Source organism: Dermacentor albipictus, chromosome 1 (assembly GCF_038994185.2).
Source record: "Dermacentor albipictus isolate Rhodes 1998 colony chromosome 1, USDA_Dalb.pri_finalv2, whole genome shotgun sequence".
Taxonomy (NCBI): Eukaryota; Metazoa; Arthropoda; class Arachnida; order Ixodida; family Ixodidae; genus Dermacentor; species Dermacentor albipictus.
Window position 1 is genome coordinate 303,071,372 of NC_091821.1, and position 20,063 is coordinate 303,091,434.

The following is a 20,063-nucleotide window of genomic DNA, read 5'->3' on the forward strand; positions in this document are numbered from 1 at the left end:
TCAGCCAATAAGTTAACAAGACGCAACACTCTTCACCATGCAGAAGCAATGCTGCTGCAGCGTTTTTGGCGCCTGCTGCAACTGATGCCCAAACACGTACCATGTCCGGTGTGTCATCATCACCAAGGCCACCCATGGAGCGCATCATCTCCTCGAAATCACCCCCACCTGCACCCAGCTCGTCACCAGAGTCGTCCTCATCGACCCATTTATTGAAGTCCACTTTCAGCCAGTGATGCTTGACATCATCCTGGAGCAGCCGCTTCCAGAAGGGACCTTCTTCTGCTTTGGCCAGCACGAATTCGGCTCCCCGCGGCCGCACCACATAACGGCTGTCCTCTGGCTGCAAAAAAAGCGGGGCACCACTCTTGTAACAGCACCAGCTGTTAATCAGTTGTCAGTTTTCCAGGTTTTCCCTGAGCGCCTTTGCAAAATTCCATGAATGAGCCAGAACTCTGTTTTATGTCAAGACATGCTGACACCATGTTGCCTGATGCTGCGACTCTAGTACGCATGTTGAAAAAAAAAAAAAGACAAACCAGTTTGAATAGTAAGGAGTAATATCTATATTACTTAAAAACAAAACAGAAGGAAGGTGTTAGTAAAATCTACAGCGAAAAAAATAATAAAACCCATTGCAAATTGGGTCAAACATTTTCAAATACGAATTAAGGAGATGCATACATAAGTAAATATTTTTGAATATGAGCTGCATCTGTCAACTGATAGCAAGCTCATCAATATGAGGCCTGAACTTTGTCACAACTAAGATTCTCTCTCAGCAGCTGGGAAGTCAACCTCAACTGTCCTGACATACTCAGCCCGTACACAACATCTCAGTGTTGGGTTTCACAGCTTTAAAGAGCTTATTTTGGTTTGGAAGAGGGACACCTGCATCTCGGCATGTGCCGACGCTTTGTTTTTTGAGCTCAAGCTCCATCAAAGAGGCGGCGGCACGCTTCCTTTCCCGTTAATTCCTCAGTATGTCGGTCCTTCCTGTTCTCATCCTCCTTCTGCCATGCGTTCACCCTATGGATCATTTGAAGCATCCTCTTGGTCAGTTGTACAGTTAAAGTCAGATTTTTCAGACACCCTAGGGGCCTCAAAAACAACTGAAAAATCAGGCAGTCCGAAAAAAAATGAATGCACGTCTTTAAAGGGAAGCTGAAACGGTTTTCAAATTCCGTGAATTGCTGGGATTGGGAAGAACGGACCTATCAATTTACGGTTCTGAAATTTTTTTATTTGTTTTGTTAATATAAGGGGCGGAAATCGCTTTCTAAATCTCCCCCGCGGACACACCCCCGTCGCTTCCCGGAGTGCAGGGTGAGGAGGCAGCCGGAGGAGAGAACCGGCGAGAGTGAAGTCATTCCCGGGGAGCGTGCCGGTGTGCTGGTATGTGCTGGCTTATTTCTTTCCATCCTGTGCTTTACTAAACGCTACGAGAGACCTGCCGACGCTGACGTTTGCTTTCTTTTCTGATTTTTGTGAACTGTGCTTCCTTTCCGTGCTGCGCGAGTGCCTACAGCCAAAGGTGCCCAACATGCCCTCGTTCTTGTGCAGCATTCGGCTGTGTGAACACAGGCGGGCAAGACGATGTGGTGCTTCACATGTTCCCGAAGGACAAGAAGCTTGCAGCACAGTGGGTCCGTGCGGTGAGGCACGACGAAAACAACTGCACTGTGCTCGGACCATTTCCGTGACAGTGATTATCATCGGAGCTTGACAATAATGCGGGAAATCGGTATTTTAATTCCGGTGTTCCGGTGCCCACATTGATGCACTCGAGAAGTGCAAACATTTGCAGCCATGAACATCTGGTAACCGGTTTAGCGTAGCCGGATAGCCTTACGACCAGTGAGGAAACGCATTGTTGCTAGCGTTGCTAGGCTTGCCTAGCGACATTCGACATACGGTTGCAGTTACTGTAAAGTTACCGTGTTTACCACACGGCGGAGCTAAATCTGCCTAATATCTGTATGTTAACACTAGCATGCAGCACACATACCGATTCTTGATCGAGCCACAATCGCAAAGTCATCGAACCATCGATAATAATCCCCCTGGCCATCTCGATCTGGATGTGTATGATAAGCAACTTCCGTGACTGTACCTTGCAGCACTGTTAGTGCGCGCTGTGAAGCGCGGTACTTATGTTCTCCATGGTGTGTCAACATGCTAAAAACCACCGAACTTGAGACAAGCAGCGGCAAGGTGCTTGACATCGCGGAATTAATTGCACCCGTGTTTACAATCTAATGAGAATTTAGTGCTTTGGCATTCTTCCAGCAGAAGTTCCCAGTGACACTTTAGCACGTTTTTTTTCTCCTGTCATTGCAACGTGCAGCTACATGAAAAGACATACGTAGCAGCTAATATTTCCAATGTGCGAGAAGGTGCACACATCGTTCTCGCTGTTGGTACATTCAACATCGTCGTTGCCTCCATCGTTTTCTGTATCGGCTGTCGGTTTGAACATGTAAGGCGAAAATACAAGCTGTCCGAGACAGCGAGAACGTTCCATAATGCTTACAACTCATCTGTGAAGCCAGACCAGAACAGCGTGCTACTACAGAACACCTATACACGCTCTGAAACGGCAGCGCCGACCGGTGATCCCCGTAAATGACGTCACAGCGGCACTCGCGCGATGCCCTGAGGCACCAGGGTGCATTTTTTTTGTAAAAAGCAGCCGCTTGCGTTTGTTTCCGCCCTTTTTAAACTAGATATTCATGTTCAATGGACAGCAAACTGTATAATGCCGCAGGAAACTCATTTTTTTCCTGAAAGTGTTTCAGCTTCCCTTTAACTGCCTTTAAGGACTAAAATTGCCACAGGCACGTCCGAAAAAGCTCTTAAGACCTGCCAGTATACTTATTAGGCATATCCGCGCTCGTACTGCGACAGGAGACGGGGGTGCACGCGTGTATAATTAAGGAATACATACTGTATCCTGTGACAATTGTCGCTTCCCACGCTTGTTATGCTTTACCGCGTAACATTGCTGTACTGAGGCGAAGCTAACTTTCTGACACTGGCATTACGCAATGCGCTGCAAACTATTCGCGAGGATTACAAAGGCGGAGTCGGTGCCATTGCTGACAGCGGCGAATTCGTTCACTGAAAAAACACCGCACCGCACGGCAAGAAGCTTATTAGCGAACATAGAAGCAGCTAGGCCCAACGTTGCCGCGGTGATGGCTACAGCCGCCAGCGGATTTGTGTGGTTCGAGGCGGCGAGATGAAATGGCGGCAGTGGTGGCTTTGATTATTGCCATTTCAGACCTGCAGTCAGGGCAATATACACTGACTAGAGTCGAACCTCGATATATCGAATTATTGCGTATATCAAACACTTGCTATATCACATGGAAAATCGCATGCATTTTAAATTTTTTATTTCGAACGGGGCCGGATGTAAAATGGATATATCGAACTTCACTGCCCCAGACCAAGTGCGCTCCGTTGACAGGAGGCGAGCTTTCCCGCAACACTTTCGAAAATAGCGGCGGCGCGATGGGCATTCCAGACTGCTGCGCACGACAGCTGCCACATCGGTTGCTAAGGCGCCATTTGGCGGTTGAGGGCGCCATTTGAACGTAGCGGCGTACACACGCGGCGGCTTGGCGTGGCCGTGGCTTGGCCAGGTTCACTAGTTTGACAACGTCAACGACACGTGCGTCTCGGTGCTGCCGCTTGCTACGCCAGTCGTTAGTGTTTGTTAGTGTGTGTGTGTGTGTGTGGCTTAGGCCTGTCGTGGTTGGTGTGATGGCTGCAAATGCGAAGAAGCGGACGTCCCTGACATTTGCTGCGAAATTGGAAGTGATACAGCGCGTTGAAAATGAGAAAAGTCGAGCGTCGCCGAAGCTTTCAACATCCCAAGGAGTACTTTGAGCACCTGCTGAAAAACAAGAGTGACATAAAGGCCAAGGCGGAACAGAACCAGCACTCAGGCACGCGCGGCGGGTGCACAAAGCTGCCTTTGAAGACGTCGAGAAGCCGCTGTACAAATGGTTTATCGACGCAAGGGCCCGGAAGAATGCCAGCTCGAAGAAACCTGGAGCGAGTTGGGGCGCTTTGTCGGTGCTAAGCCACACAGCATGTGCACTGAGGACTTCGTTGGCGGTGACGACAGCACCGGAAAAGTGGTGGAGTTAACAGACGTGGAAATCGCGGCAGAAGTGACTGCTGAGCGGCCAAACGAAGACGCTGCCGAGGCTGATCCAGCAAGCGCTGATGTTACCCCGCTCCCGACTGCAACTGAGGCTGTAGCTGCTTTCGCCGTTGTACGCCGCTACTGCGGCGCAATAGAAGGCACTGGACTGTCTCTTGTGGACCGTTTGGACTTTGTTCAGGACACCGTGGTCAAGCACGCGGTTGCCAATATGAAGCAGGATACGCTGCTTCAGTACTTTCAGTGAACAAAATACTTCGTTTGAAGCTTCATGTGAGTATCTATTGTGCCACGATTGGTTCACTGATTGATTTGTGCTAGTTTTTGACGCATTTTCTACGGGATTTTATACATCGAATTCTGGCTACATCGAACTGTTTTGTGATCACCGCGCTGTTCGATATATTGAGGTTCGACTGTATATGGAATACGTGGTGGTGCCGCAAAGCCGTGCGAATTATTGGGCATGTCCGAAAAATCGGGCGTCTGGAAAATCGGTCGTTAACTACTCGGGCAATACCTCGTACCGATGACACAGCGTCAATGATTCCTTGCGATCTCTGTTACTGGAGCCAGCGTTAACACGACTTTTGTTCCCTTTCAATGAAGTTACAGCTAATTTTCCCTGATAGAAGCACAAATTCCCCGAGTTTTCCCTGAGTATTTCCAGACTATTCAAATTCCCTGAGAATTCCCAGTTTTCCAGGTTCGTAGACACCCTGAATTTGGTCAGCAAGGACACAAGGAATGAAATTGATGCCACAGATGCACGCATGTAAACTTGTGCAGATGAAAATGGAGCTGGCAAACACACGAGGCACACACTGTGCTTGCTATGTTGTCACAGAGGAGGCTGCTGATGGAAGAATTTGTGGCTGCTGTACAGACATTTAAATGCGTGCTCTTTGCACAGATCAAGCTGCACCATTTCCCACGCGGCTGCATGTTTAACAAACATGACCACAATGCTGATTTATTAAGATATCGCCTATTACATTGTGCCATACATAGGCTGGCCACTTTGCTAGGCCGTGTGCTTGGCATACCACCGACAGCATAGCCATGTGTAGCTGGGCTTTTGGACCTATATATATATACTCAGCTTCAACAAGCATAATATAGCTGACATAAGGACATATAATATGGATAGGATTGAGCATGCTCTCAGGAATGGAGGAAGCCTAAAAGCAGTGAAGAAGAAACTAGCAATAGGCAACAATCAGATGTATGCATTAAGAGACAAAGCCGGCAATATTGTGACACGCTGATGAAGATGTTTTAATCATCGTCGGAAGGAGACGATGTTCCGGTCTTCGTGCGCTGTCTACCATCTTGTCAGCTGCTATAATTATTGTAAATATTCTGTAAATACATGGCCGACTGTTTTTAACCCCGTAACAATATCGTTACTAATATGGATGAGAAAATTCAAGTGGCTGAGAAGTTCTATAGAGATTTGTACAGCACCAGTGGCACCCACGACATACTTGTTGAAGGATGGTGGGCAGATTGTTCTAGGAAAACTGGCCACCCTGTATACGCAATGCTTATGACCTCGAGCGTACTGGAACCTCAGAAGAATGCCAACATAATCTTAATCCATGAGAAAGGGGACGCCAAAGACTTAAATTATAGATTGATCAGCTTACTGTCTTTTGCATACAGAGTATTTGCTAAGGCAATTGTAAACAGAATCGGGAACACCTTAGGCTATTGTCAACCAAAGGAACAGGCATTCAGAGACCTGGATTGGGAAGAATTGGGGATGAGAGTTAATGGAGAATACCTCAGTAACTTGCGATTCACTCATGATATTAAAAAAATTATGGGGTTTTATGTGCCAAAACCACTTTTTGATTATGGGGCACGCTGTAGCGGAGGACTCCGGAAATTTCGACTACCTGGGGTTCTTTAATGTGCACCTAAATATAAGTACACGTGTGCTTTCGATTTCGCCCCCATTGAAATGCGGCCGCCGTGGCCGAGATTTGATCCCGCGACCTCGTGCTCAGCAGCCTAACACCATAGCCACTGAGCAACCACGGCAAGTCCGCTGATAATATTGAATGAATGTTTGATGTTTAGTGGCGCAAGGGCGAGGTACCACCATAGAGAGCCATACAAGTGTTAATGAGTTTGCAGTGGACTGACGGGTTCTGTGTAGTTAATGTGACGTGGCTGTATAGGGACCTAAAAGGGTTGACGTAAATTGCAGGAAATCTACGCGTAGTAAGATTATGGTCAAGACTATTGACGTGTACTATGAACATTAAAATGTATTGAGAAAGAATGATGCAATATATAAAATATGTGATTGTCTAGATATATAAAATTGTCTAGAGCACTACTGCTTCACCGGGGCCCCAAGGGCCTAGAGGCATGAGCTATACAGTGGAATCTCGATGATACGAATCTCACGGGGTCACGAAGAATATTCGTATTAGCCGAAATTCGTATCATCAAAACAATTAAAACTAGCTAAATTAAAGAGTCAGAGGTGAACTCACTCAGGCACACGTACATAAAAGGCATTTCTCGAAGAAACAGTCTCTAATGACCTGCCTCTTTTTCTTTGTCAAGTCACTTAGCAGACTTTGTTCAAATCCATAAAAACACGTGCACGTGTCGTCGCTGATCTCATCCGCGGCCATAGCACACCTCAGAACTTCAGTGCATGCAGCGTTTCAGCCACTGGTGGTGGACCTTCGCAGTCACCCACTTCTAACACAAAGAACACGTTCTGGAGCATAGCAGCTACTCCCGCTACTCCGTCCGATGGCACGCGGAAAAGGAGGAAACGCACAAAAGCAACAAAAGCGCCACCGCTTCAAACTCTTCGCGCCCAGTCGTGGCCTCCGTGCTGTCCGGCGCCGCGTCCGCGCCGAAAGAGAAAGGGAGAAATTGCGTGACTACGCGCTGTTCTCTGTCGCTGCTGTAGGTGCGGCAGCGAAAGCTTTGGCTCATGCTAGTGGTCGTGTCCGTCCATGAGCTGGAATTGTGCCAACTGGGGCCTCTCCGCGCAGCGGCACAACCTCCTCCCCTCCTTAGCAGCCGGCCCGCCGGTGGGAGGCACCGCTGCGCATAGCAACCGTGACGTCGCACAGTAGCGGTAGCATTACCACGCGTCGGCAGTGGCAAATGCACCGCCGCTCCTTCGCTAGACGTCTCGTTGCAGTCGAGTGAGGGAGACGCATGGCCCCGAAGCGGCCCAGTGATTCCACGCCAAGCGGTTCGGGGAAGTGGCAGCGGACGCCGGATTCCCCCAACACCAAACACCAGAAGATCAAGGAGCGAATGCGCATGTGACGACTGAACATGCCACTAGATGCGAAAGCAAGGGAGGCAGAACTGAAACGCCAACAACGACTGATTAGATCACCGGGTACCAAAGGCGGGGAAACAGAACGAAAGCGGCAGCAGCGGCAGGCGATATTGGCGAACACCAAAGCGAATGAATTGGAGCACAGCCGGCGGCAGCGACTGGCTATGTCACCGAACAGCGAAGCCAGGAAAGGGGAGCTCAGACGGCAGCAGCGTCTGGCTTTCGCTAAGCACACTTTGGAATTTTCAGTGTCTTCGGTAATTTTCGTATCAACTGACGCGGGTCGAAAATTGATTCGTAACAACCGTTCTCTAGCACGTTGCAAAGTAATGGGGCTCGGCTGGGACCACAGAAAAGTTTGTATAATCTGAAAATTCGTATTAGGCGTGATCGTATCATCGAGATTCCACTGTATAGGAAAACTATCGTAGCGGCATCCTCTGGAAAGAGGATGCACTACGAAATTAATGGGCGCGTAACGTGTAGCACATCTTTCAAGAAAGCGACGACCGCTGTGGTCTTAAAAAGCGGTTCTTCACCAAGAAACATGGCCAGATGCAGAGGGACGCGATGGCTGTATGCAAAAGGAAAATGTTTCCTCCGGTCTCTTTCGGCTTCCCGGCCCACCAGGAAGACGTGGAGGAGGGTTAGCCTGTCGCCACATCTACCACAGGTTGGAGGCTCGTTACCCGTCAGGAGAAAGTTATGAGTGCCGAATGTGTGTCCTGTATTTAGTCTAGTGAACAGGACATCTGTTCGTGTTTTCGTAGTTGGGTGCCAGAAACCTAACTTAGGCTTAATTAGGTGAAGCTTATTACTTGTTTCTACGGCCACAAGCGTTGCCAGTGGCTTTGCAGTTTGTTTCTTAGAAAAGGCTTTATGTCTGAGGCAGGGACTGCAGCAGAACGAGTACCCTGCGATGCCATTGATTTGGCCATCTTGTTGGCAAACATTCCCTCGATTCCTCTATGGCCTGGAACCCAGCATATTACTACATGTCTATGTGATAAGTAGATGTTACATAAGTGTGAGTAGAGTTCATTGAAGACAGGATTTGTATGCTTTTGTAAAGAAATGAGTGCTTTTACAAGACTTAACGAGTCTGAATATGATTGCTCTGTCAAGTTTCAGTTTCTGTATGTGTTTTACTGCAGACAGTACTGCATAGACTTCTGCAGTGAAGATACTTGTCAGTGGGTTTAACACGTCAGATTAAGAAAAAAAAGGGACCAAGAGCAGCGTAAGATATGCCAACATGTGATTTTGACGTGTCTGTGCAGAATTCGCTGCAGGAGTTGTGGCAATCGAATGCTTGTTTCCCAATTTTCCGTTACAGCCCCCACACCCACGTTAGCTTTTGTTTTAGAGCCATCAGTGTAATATTGCATGTTATTTTGATATTTGTCTTGAAGTGCCTGGAATTCTTGTATAATGTGTTCGTGTGGGATGTCTCTTTTCTGCAGCTGTGTTAACGTGCAATCACATAAGTGTATGAAATTGTACCACGGCGCCAACCGTCATGGTTTTTTGGCAACCTAGAGGACTTCGTGGTGAATGTCATAATCCCCACAGTATTGCTCATACCGCAGAACGAGTGGCCTACCGTAAAAACCCGCGTATAATACGAACCCGAATATAATACGAGGTGAAATTTCTGGGACGAGAAATGGAAAAAAAAAGGTTTACCCGCGTATAATACGAGTGAGGGAAACTCGGGGAAAACATTTATTGAAATCGGACTCAGCACTTCATTCACTGTCGTCCTCCGCTGCGCTTTCATCGGACAATTCCTTGTCTGACATATCCTCCCAGAGGTACTCGTCCTCGGTGCCATCGAGCGCGTTCGAGATCCCGCACTTCTTGAAAGCGCGACGCACAAGGTCTTCTGGGATGCTCGCCCATGCGTCCACGATCCACTTGCACAGCGTGGCTGGCGATGCCCGCTTCAGCCGCCCAGTTGGCGTCACTGCAGGTTCACCTGGCCGCATCCACTCTGCGTAGCACCGCTTCACCGCGTCCTTGAAAGGCTTGTTGACGCAAACATCTAGAGGCTGCAGCTGAGACGTCATCCCACCAGGGATAACGACGAGTTCAGTATTACAATCACGCAACAGCTTCTTCACAGAGTCGGCCAAATGGCCACGAAACGCGTCCAGCACGAGGATGGACGGGAACGACAACAGTGCACCGGGCCGCCTACACCAAACGGACTTTATCCAGTCGAGCACAAGACTCTCATTCATCCACCCTTTCTCATGGCATTTAACGATGACATTTTTCGGCAGCTCACCTTTCGGCATTGTCTTGCGCTTGAAGACGACATAGGGCGGGAGCTTGCGGCCGTCTGCCGTGCGTGACAACATGACGGTAACATGCGTCTTCTCGTTCCCAGTGGACCGGACACAAACTTGTTTCGAGCCCTTTTCGTGCACGGTGAGGGGCGATGGCATGTCCAGATAAACTGGTGTTTGGTCAGCATTGCCGATTTGCCCTAGCTGAAAGTTCTTCAACTTGCGCAACGAAATAACGCGGCGCTGGAAAGCCACCAGTAACTCTTCAAACGATTCCGGCAGCTTTTGTGAAATTGAAGTTCTCCGGCGCAATGAAAATCCTGCACGGCACATATACCGATAAACCCAATGCTTGCTTGCTTTGAAGGTGGAGCTCGTTAGGCCTTTTTCTCTCGCAAGCTCCCTGGCTTTTGCCTGCATGAGCTCCACGCTCACAGCAAGATGCGCGGCTCGCTGTTCTCGGACGAATTCCGTCAGTTTGAGTTCAATTTCAGGGAATGCCCCATTCTTCGGGCCGCGAAAGCTTCTTCGCTTTCCGCTGCACTCGAAAAGTGCTTCTTTTTGCCGTCGCCATCCGCGGATACTTCCCTCGGTGACGCCAAACTGCCTCCCGGACGCACTGTTGCCGATTTCCTCTGCCGCTAAAATCACATTTCGCTTGAAAGCTGCCGAGTACTGCTTCCGTACCCCCGACATCGTGCTCCTTCACTAAAAACGATGCACTTCGCGAAGCGCGGTTAACACGTGAACTGCCAAGGTCCGCACTCAACAAAGAAAGAAACGATGCCGTAGCCACGCTGCAATAGCGAAGGCAAGCCGTAGCCAGGCAGCAATAACAAAGCCAAGTCGTAGCCATGCAGATATTACGAAGCCAAGCCGTAGCCACAGAGCAATAACGAAACCAAAACTTCGAGCCGAACTTTGAAATTTTTGTCCGGATCCGCATATAGTACGAGGCGGAAATTTGGGACGCTAATAACAGGAAAAAAACCTCGTACTATACGCGGGTTTTTACGGTAATCATGTTCGGTTTATTTGTATAGTGTAAGCATGAGTCTCATTGTGTGAGGATGTTGTAGCATATGTGTTGCGGTGATGACTGAATTCCGAGTACGTAAGAAAAAGTGAGTAATGCTCTGCGCTGCTGTAAGGAGGGTTCGTTACACTCTACGTATAAACTTCGTATAGGTGAAGTTCTGTAGGCACCACTTGCCAGTCGCAGTCCAAGGTTATGTACTGGATCAAGTCGATGGATGTAGGACTGTCTGGCTCAGCCGTAAACCACGGATCCGTAGTCTAAAAGGCTACGCACAAGAGACCGGTAAACACGTAAAAGGCACATTCAGTCGGAACCCCAGTGCTTATGACACAAAACTAACCCTTTGAGGGTCGAATTATTTTGAAAAAAAACTTTCTCAGGTGGTCAAATTACTTCATTGCGGATTTTGAATGTACAAAATGTATAAAATCTGGAATAAATAGTAAAAGATAATTAGGAACAGTATTTTGGTGTCGGCATCCCTCGGAACTGCAAAATGTTCAATAGTATTTCCGAGCATGGTACTGCTTGAAACACAGGTCTACGCACAGCGCCTTATCGCAATGTGCACACCTAAAACGCGTGTCTGTTCTCTTGGAGCGAGGAGTTGTGTTGGCACGCACGACACGACATCTCTGCGTGCGGCTGCCTTGGGCAGAGGTCTAAGGCACCCTCTCGCGTAAGTGCGTTGTCACAGAGAGCGAGAATACGTAGTGAGCGGTGGTGATAAACAAGAGCAGTGCCGACAAAGAAAAAACACGTTTCGCGCGCCTCCGTTGCGATCACGCGGCGGAACGGAAACTGTGTTTCCACCGAGAGTGAGAATACCTCGCGAACGGTGCTGATTAACAAGCTAAGAGCAGCGCCAATCAAGATAGAATTTAACTTCCACCGCCCTGCAAGAGAGTGCCGACAAAGAAAAAATTGACGTTTCGTGCGCCTCCGTTGCAATCACGCGGCGAAACCGAAACCGCCAAAGGGGCGTTGCCGCAGTCTGAGCGGCGCGCTGAAGGTAGCAATCAGTTAGCACCAATTTCAAATCATCACCAAATCAGGTAGCACCAATTTCAAACACATCTTGTAAGTGCCAAGAGGTGGCAGCACCTCCCGGTGAGCACGCATCGCTATTATGGCGCGAAATTTCAAACGGAGGGTCGGAACCGTACCCGTACAGCAAAGACCTTGCGGGACAGAAAACCGCCGCCTTACATGTACAGCAAAAACCTTCAAAGGGTTAAGGATATTTAGAGCTTTATTTGCTTTAATCTTTAGTGCTTTTATCCGAGTTAGGAAGTTAAGTTTGGTGTCAACGGTTACTTGCTCCTAAAAACTTATGGTCTTGTTTCACCGGCAGTATGGTGTCGTTCAATTTTAGGACGGGATTGCTGTGTAGCCCTCGTTTCTGAGACAACAGTAACTGTTTTCTCTGTGGAGAAACGGAAACCATTTTTGTTAGCTCGTTGTGTAAGTTTATTGTCATTTCAAGCTGGCTTTCACAGGTTGGCAAATTTTAAGCGCGGCAAGCCACTTGGAGATTGTCTACGTAAACAGAGTGCATAAGAGACGACAGTATGATCTTATTAACCGAGTTCATTTTTACTATAAACAGTGTCGTGCTGCGAACACAGCCTTGTGGAACGCCATTTTCCTGCGTAAATGTATGAGAACGTACTGTACCCAGACGTACCTGAAATGTTCCATTAGACATAACATCAGCTAGGCAGTTCAGCATTTTACAACGGATGCCAAGGTCGGCCAGGTTTCTTAAAATTCCGTATCTCCATGTGGTATCATAGGCTTTTTCTAAATTGAAGAAAACTGCAAGACGGTGTTGTTTGTGTAAAAATGCATGTCGAATTTCATGTTTTAAACGGACAAGATGGTCAGTAGTTGAACAACCCTTCTTATATCCACCCTGGTGGGGGTCTATGAGGTTTCTTGATTCTAAAATAAATGAGAGTCTCATATTGATAATGCTTTCATATAATTTTGCCAAACAGCTTGTGAGGGCAATGGGTCTGTAGCTGCTTGCGGATGTTGGGGATTTACCGGCTTTTAGAAATGGAACTACTATTGCTTTTTTCCACTCTTCGGGCATTATACCAGATTCCCAGATTATGTTGAAAAATTTAAGGAGAACATCTACAGATGCCTGAGATGTGCCAGCATGGCGTAGTGAATAGGGTCGTGACCTGGCACTGTTGTTTTCCCTGCAGAAAGGACTTTATTTCTCGTTGTGTGAAGGGGGAATTGTACAGTTCACTTGACGCGCCAGTAGTGGGCAGCTTCTGTTTTTCAGCAGATTGTTTGTACTGTAAAAATTCCTTTGTATAATTCCCTGAACTGGATACATCACGGAAATGTTCGCCAAGTATATCTGCCTCTTCTTGTATTGTTGTTTGGGTGCCTGGACATGTGAGTAGTGGTATTGTGTACGATGAGTACTCTCCTCTAAATTTCCTCCCCTGGTCCCACATTCGTTTTGTTGTTACTGTACTATTGATTGAAGATATGTATTTGTGCCATGGTGATTTTTCAGCCCGTCTTCGAATGAATCGTGCTTTGGCTTTGGCTTGTTTGAAGTTTGAGAGATTGCTATAGGTGGGGTCCGTCCGTAGGATTTCCCAGGCCTTTAGTTTTTTTTTTTTTGCTTCAGTACATTAGTTTGTCCACCAAGGATTTAGCTTTTTGCGCACAGTACCAGATGACTGGGGTATTGTCTTTTCTGCCGCTGATATTATAACGAGCGAGTTTTCGATTAAGTTCAATACTAAGCTCTGGCAAAAAGACATTTTCCACTTTCGCGTTCTCCATAAAAACCTGTCAGTCAGCGAGCTGTATTTTCTATCGGCGTGGTCTATTTACTAAGGCATGTGGTGATGGTAGGAGTTTGATGTGTGCCGGTAAGTGATTGCTACCATATGACGTGTCGAAAGCTATCCATTTAAAATCAGCAAAAAGAGAGGGCGAACAAAAAGCTAAATCTAAACAACTAAATGTGCGGGAAGTCGGTGAGGAATAAGTTGGTGCACCTGAGTTTAAAAGACATTATTTGACAGAATAACATCTTCAAAGAGTTGCCCTCTTTGGTCAGTTTTGACACTGCCCCAAAGAGTACAATGAGCATTAAAATCTCCTCAGACAATTGGCTCCGGTAACTGATCTGTTAGATCTTCTAAGTCTTTATTAGTAAAATGTGTGTGGGATGGAATATATAGTGAGCAAATGGTGATGGTTTTGTAGGCTAGAATGGTGACAGCTACGGCCTCTAAAGATGTATTTAATTGGACATTTCGGGTAGGAGTGCCGCCCTGCATGACTATAGCCACTCCACCTGACAAGCGGCTGGAACATTCGCGGTCCCTTCGGACAACGGTGCAACCTTTGAGAATTTGACTATTTTTTGGACCGAGATTTGTTCCCTGGAGAAATACTGCAACTGGTGAAAAGCTGTTGATGTCTTTGATGTCACCTAGATTGTGTATGAGACCTCTGCATTTCCAATGGATGATAAAAGCCATATAGAAATTGAAAGGTAAGAAATGACACTACGGAAAGAATAGGCGAGATGTTAGATGAGGGATTTAAAAAGGCTAATAAAAATGAGCGATAACCTTTAGGTTATTGCTTTCTTATTTTGAGTGGTTATTGGAATTTTGTTCCTCTTACCGCGCTCAAGAGAGCGCTTGTCCTTCAGTGTCAGTGACACCGGGGTTTTTGTGTCGACCTCCATCGCTCTCTCTGAGGCGCTGGAGGACCAAGAGTTTGGCGCCGAGACACGTGCCTCGGGCCTTGGAGTTCGCTTGATCTTAGGGCCCTGCGGGACTGGTGTATGCAGGGCCTCTGAAGAGGATGGTGCAGCACCGGCTGCTTCCACCACGGGGGCGGCAGGGGTCACGGCGGGACCATTATGCGTGGTCTCGGAGGACTCCTGAGATCTCTGCGACGCTGCCCCCGCCTGCATCACATCGGCGTAACTTCTTCAAGGAAGGTGATAGCCGCTTTCTGGCTTCACAGAACGAGACTTTTTCTTTGACAGTTTGAGCAATTACTTTTTCTTTTTTTCCAGCAAGGACAGGACCGCGAATAAGCTGGATGATCTCCCTTACAGTTAACACAATGTGCAGAAGAGGTGCTATTCTCAGATTGGTGTTCGTTGGAGCTGCATTTAGCACAAGTTGTTTGTCCTCAGCATAAAAGTGAAGCATGTCCAAACCTTTGGCACTTGAAACATCGTCTGGGGTTTGGGATATATGGTCTCGCATAGACTGACATAACCAGCATCGAGCGAGGTAGGCATTACGCTTGTTCCGAAGGAGAGTATAACATGTTTGGTGGGGATTTCTTGATCGTTTCTGCAGATTACTATTCTTTGTACTTCGGTAACATTTTGTTCCTGGAAACCTTCCAGCAGTTCCTCGTAGCTTAAACCAATAATGTCTTCTTCAGATATTACTCCCCTGCTTGTATTAAGTGTTCTGTGGGCTGAAAGAGTCACTGTCGCCTCGCCAATACTGGTAACTTAGCTTATCTTCTTGATCTTTATCATTCAGTTCTAGGAGGACGTCCCCACTAGACATTTTGGAGGCTTTGTATGTCTGTCCGATTTTATCTTTCAGGCGTTTGGCGCCAAGGAATGGAGATAGTTTTCTTACTGGCATGTTGGTTTCGCTGTGGATTACATAGTGCTTGGGGAAAGATGGAGCATTGCTTCGAAAGGAGAACTGGAATGGTACTTCTGTGCAGCATCTCTTCAGACGCCGATCATAAACAACAGAGGCTTGCGCTGCCATAGGAAAATCTGTATGTTTGGCAACAGCGCCGACCGCCCACATCGGAGCCCAACGAGGGGACACGGCACGGCTTGTGTTCAAGCCTGCGCGACATCAGCTGTACGCTGTCACTAACCAAATATGGTGTACCCAAGGTAGGATAGCCACAAAAGGTTAACCCTTGTCGCCGTGGAGAGAGGAAGTAAATGGAAGAGAGAAGAAGACAGGAAAGATCAAAAACTGAGAGATAAAGACGAAGGTTTGAGGAGAGAGAGACGGGAAGAGGCGACTGCCGATTTATCCCGGGTGGGCCAGTCCGGGGGTGCCGTCTACGTGAGGCAGAGGCCAAAGAGGTGTGTTGCCTCCGCCGAGGGGCCGTAAAGGTCCAAACACCCGGCGTCGGCTCAACCCCCAGGATCCCCTTTTCCCTGGACACGGCTAAGCCATGCACGGTTAAACGCGGGAGGGTCCAACCCTCTTAGCTCGGAGACGTGGTGTCGCAACGCACCAAACGCCTGCCGACGTAGACGCCTCTGTGGGGCTGCTGATGATATTGCCTTGCTTAGTAACTCAGGGGACCAACTGCAATGCATGCTCACTGACCTGGAGAGGCAAAGCCGAAGGGTGGGCCTAAAAATTAATCTGCACTAAAGTCATGTTTAACAGTCTCGGAAGAGAACAGCAGTTTACAACAGGTAGCAAGGCACTGGATATGGTAAAGGAATACATCTACTTAGGGCAGGTAGTGACTGCGGATCCGGATCATGAGACTGAAGTAATCAGAAGAATAAGAATGGGCTGGGGTGCATTTGGCAGGCATTCTCAGATCATGAACAGGTTGCCATTCTCCCTAAAGAGAAAAGTGTATAACAGCTATGTCTTAGTTGTACTCACCTAGGGCGCAGAAACCTAGAGGCTTATGAAAAGGGTTCTACTTAAATTGAGGACGACGCAACGAGCTATGGGAAGAAGAATGGTGGGTGTAACGTTAAGGGATAAGAAAAGAGCAGATTGGGTGAGGAAACAAACGCGAGTTAATGACATCTTAGTTGAAATCAAGAAAATGAAATGGGCATGGGCAGGACATGTAATGAGGAGGGAAGGTAACCGATGGTCATTAAAGGTTACAGACTGGATTCCAAGAGAAGGGAAGCATAGCAGGGGGCGGCAGAAAGTTAGGTGGGAGGATGAGATTAAGAAGTTTGCAGGAACAACATGGACACAATAGCACATGACCGGGGTAGCTGGAGAAGTATGGGAGAGGCCTTTGCCCTGCAGTGGGCGAAGTCAGGCTGATGATGATGACTCAGTTTCATACTTATCAGGGAACATGGCACAAGCTAAACAAATACAGCACAGTCATAGAAGTCTCACTCAGCACATTCTACAGTGCAGTTTATTTTCTGTGCTCTCTACGAAATAACTACGTCACATATATTACAACTACAGTACGTGTTAACTCCGTCGAGATCGAAGGTCCCAGTCGGAGCCGATGCATTTCTATGGGTCCAACTTTCATCGTATCGAACCAAAAATTGTCCTTCGCCGAAAATTCGTATTTGAACAGCCCACATGAATGTGCCTTTTATTACTTCCCTGGAATGACCTTTTACTGCCAACGTCAGTTTTGGCAGGGCTTAGCAAATAGAAAATGTGTTGAATACGCGCCATTTGCCGCCAAAAACGCCCATTTTCAGCCTGCCCTAAGAAGATTGTCAAGCAATAATGGTAGCCCAGACGCCGATTATGGTATTTATCCAATGCTAATGCCTCCCCTTGCCCGCCCCCCGCCGTAGAAACTGTGCAATTATATTAGATCCTTGCTCATTTCCTGCGAAGAAATCGGGTACATATTAAATTTCTTGCTTCGGAGATTTAATGTTACCTCCAAGTCAGTTTTTTACTTTAAACACAAAATGCAGGCACATGTTTTATTCAGGGGCATGTTAAAGTCTGGCAAAATACTGGCAAATTAGTCAGTTGTGTGTTCTCACATTTTTCTGCATCTTGTTTAATTCAACCTGCCAGATATTTCACTCCCGTCGCAGAGTGGCTGCTTCACACCTGCGGTCAAGCGCTCGCGAAAGGCATCCAAGACAAGCATGCTCGGACACTGCAGGAGTGCGCCGGGTCGCCGATTCTAGACGGTCTTGATCCAATTGAGCATGAGGGCCTCCTCCATATAGCCCTTTTCATTCACGCGAGCGACAACATCCCTCGAGAAAGCCTCTTTCAGCAGCGTCTTCCTCTTGAAGATTATGTATGAGGGCAGCTTTCTGCCACCTGGAGTACACACGAGCATCACCCTGAAGTGCGAATGCTCGTTGCCCGTAGAGAGCTCGACTTGTTTTGCGCGAAGTTTGCACACTGTGGTGGGCGACGGCATGTTGAACCACACCGGCGTTTCATCAGTGTTGCCGATCTGTCCCAGCATGTGGCCATGCTGCTGCCAGACACGGATAACATACCGCTGGAATTTGACCAGTTTGTCTTTGTATGCCTCTGGCATCTTGATGTGCGCCTTCGAAGTGTGAATCCTTTGCATCGTATGAAGCGACGAACCCAGCAAATGGAGCCATTAAATTGTTCCTTGGGCAGTCCAGATTATCAGGCGATCTCAACAGCTTTGATGCGGATGAGTTCCGCTGTCACTGGCGAAGATCTGGCACGATCCTCGCTGACGAAATCCGCCACCTTGTCTTCGAGCTCCAGGTGCACCGCGTGGAACCCGCAAAAGGACGTCTTCGCGCGTTGCAGGCAGACAGCTTGACTTTCTGCATTTGCCAGTAACGTATGCTTTTTTCCGAGACGTTAAATTGCCGCTGGGCGGACATGTTCCCATGCGTTTCAGCATATTCAATGACTTTATTTTTAAACGCCGTCGTGAACTGACGTCGAGTAGTCACACTCATTTTGTGGGTTGTTGGGAAATTAGCAATGCCAGGAACGACTGCTGCACAAAAAGGGAAGATGGCGTCGGTCCAACTGCATAGGCCACGTTAACGTTGGGCCGCGTCGGTCACCAAGGAGGCAATAATGATGCGGATGGCTAAAGGTCTGCACTCCTACATGTTGCCAGACTATTCAGATTGTGCCAAGGGCCAGTATATAAGTCGAGGGGTGACCTTTTAGTAATATTTTTTGGAAAAACCTCAGCCTATATTCCGCACTATACGGTATATTCCGTTTCTCCTGCAGCAGAAGCGCTATTTGTGTGTGAAAACATTGTGTCCGGTGGCACCGACAGATGCATAGCTGGCCTATCAACCTCGAAAAGCTCATCTTCCAATTAAGATGGTTCGAATACCGATGTTATCTTGTGTCCAGAAGTGAGGAAGACAGCAATGATGTTGAATTGAGCAGTTCTTCTGGTGAGAATGAACATATCCCTGAAGCGAACATTGCGAGTGCTCGTCAGTGGGTGCAGCTTGGACAATCCTGGTGGGAAGCCTCCTTGGTTTCTATCTTTGGCCGTACCAGACATGACAATCAATTTGATATCGCCAGATGACCATCTGGAATACATACAGCAGTTTCTTGATGAACTGATTACACTAGTGGACTATGAAACCAATCACAATGTAGCTGAAAAGCTAAAATGCTCTTGTCCCAGTGAACATTCCTGCCTCAAAATATTTGTACCAGTGACAAAGGAAGACTGGGTGTTCCTTGCACTCTTGCTATTGCAGGGAATAGTTCATAAGCCCCGGCAGCAGTGGCACCGGTCCAAGGACAAGTTGTTCATAACTATTTTCACAGAAATGATGCCCTGTAACCGGCTTCTGTTAACAATGTGAATGCTGTACCTTGTGGACAATGCCAGCATCCCCATGCTTAGAGGCAATCCAGCCGAAGCTGTGCAAGATATGGCCATTTTTGGATAGAATGTTGAACTACCGCTGGGCATACATGCCAGAGATAGACGAAGTCTGATGGTCTACAAAGACAGGCTAGGATGGGTGCAATAAAACCCGCTGAAAAGAGCAAGATTTGGCTCAAAATTTGTCATGACTTGCGAGGCATCATCTGGATATATGTGGAATGTGTATCTTTACTGGAAAAAGACAAATTTCGGCACACCAGCAAACCTTGCACCCTGTTCACCAATGGGCACCTAAGTTATGAAGCTCCTCGAGCCCTTGCCAAGCAAGGGGCACTGCCTGACAATAGACAACACCTATACAGTAGAACCCCGCTCTTAGGTTTTTCAGGGCCGTGCTTTCGCAGCTGCTGCATCGTTTTTGTCCATTCCTGGCACAGCTCGCAAAGAATGCCATGTATTAAAATCCCCGCTGCTACATTGTAGCTGTGAAAACCTTCCCGTATGATGCATCGCAACCTAGTACCCTGAACCTGCCTGGGCAACGCGGCTGCGTTGCTTGGGCGAATTCGGATAGCCTCCTGCATAACTTCTGTAGCATCGTCTATGGAGTTGCCAGTTACGTAGGGTGAGAGTCACTCACCA

The 20,063-nt window shown here is 47.7% G+C and overlaps 1 protein-coding gene across 1 annotated transcript in view; it reads right to left on the bottom strand.

The window, feature by feature from the left end:
• LOC135920910 (prostaglandin E synthase 3-like) overlaps nt 1–20,063 on the bottom strand; it is a 75,859-nt gene that overhangs the window by 35,792 nt on the left and 20,004 nt on the right. The window contains exon 3 of the mRNA XM_065455186.1: nt 101–343. Coding sequence (XP_065311258.1) covers nt 101–343 — 243 coding nt within the window. The remainder of the gene's footprint in view (nt 1–100; nt 344–20,063) is intronic.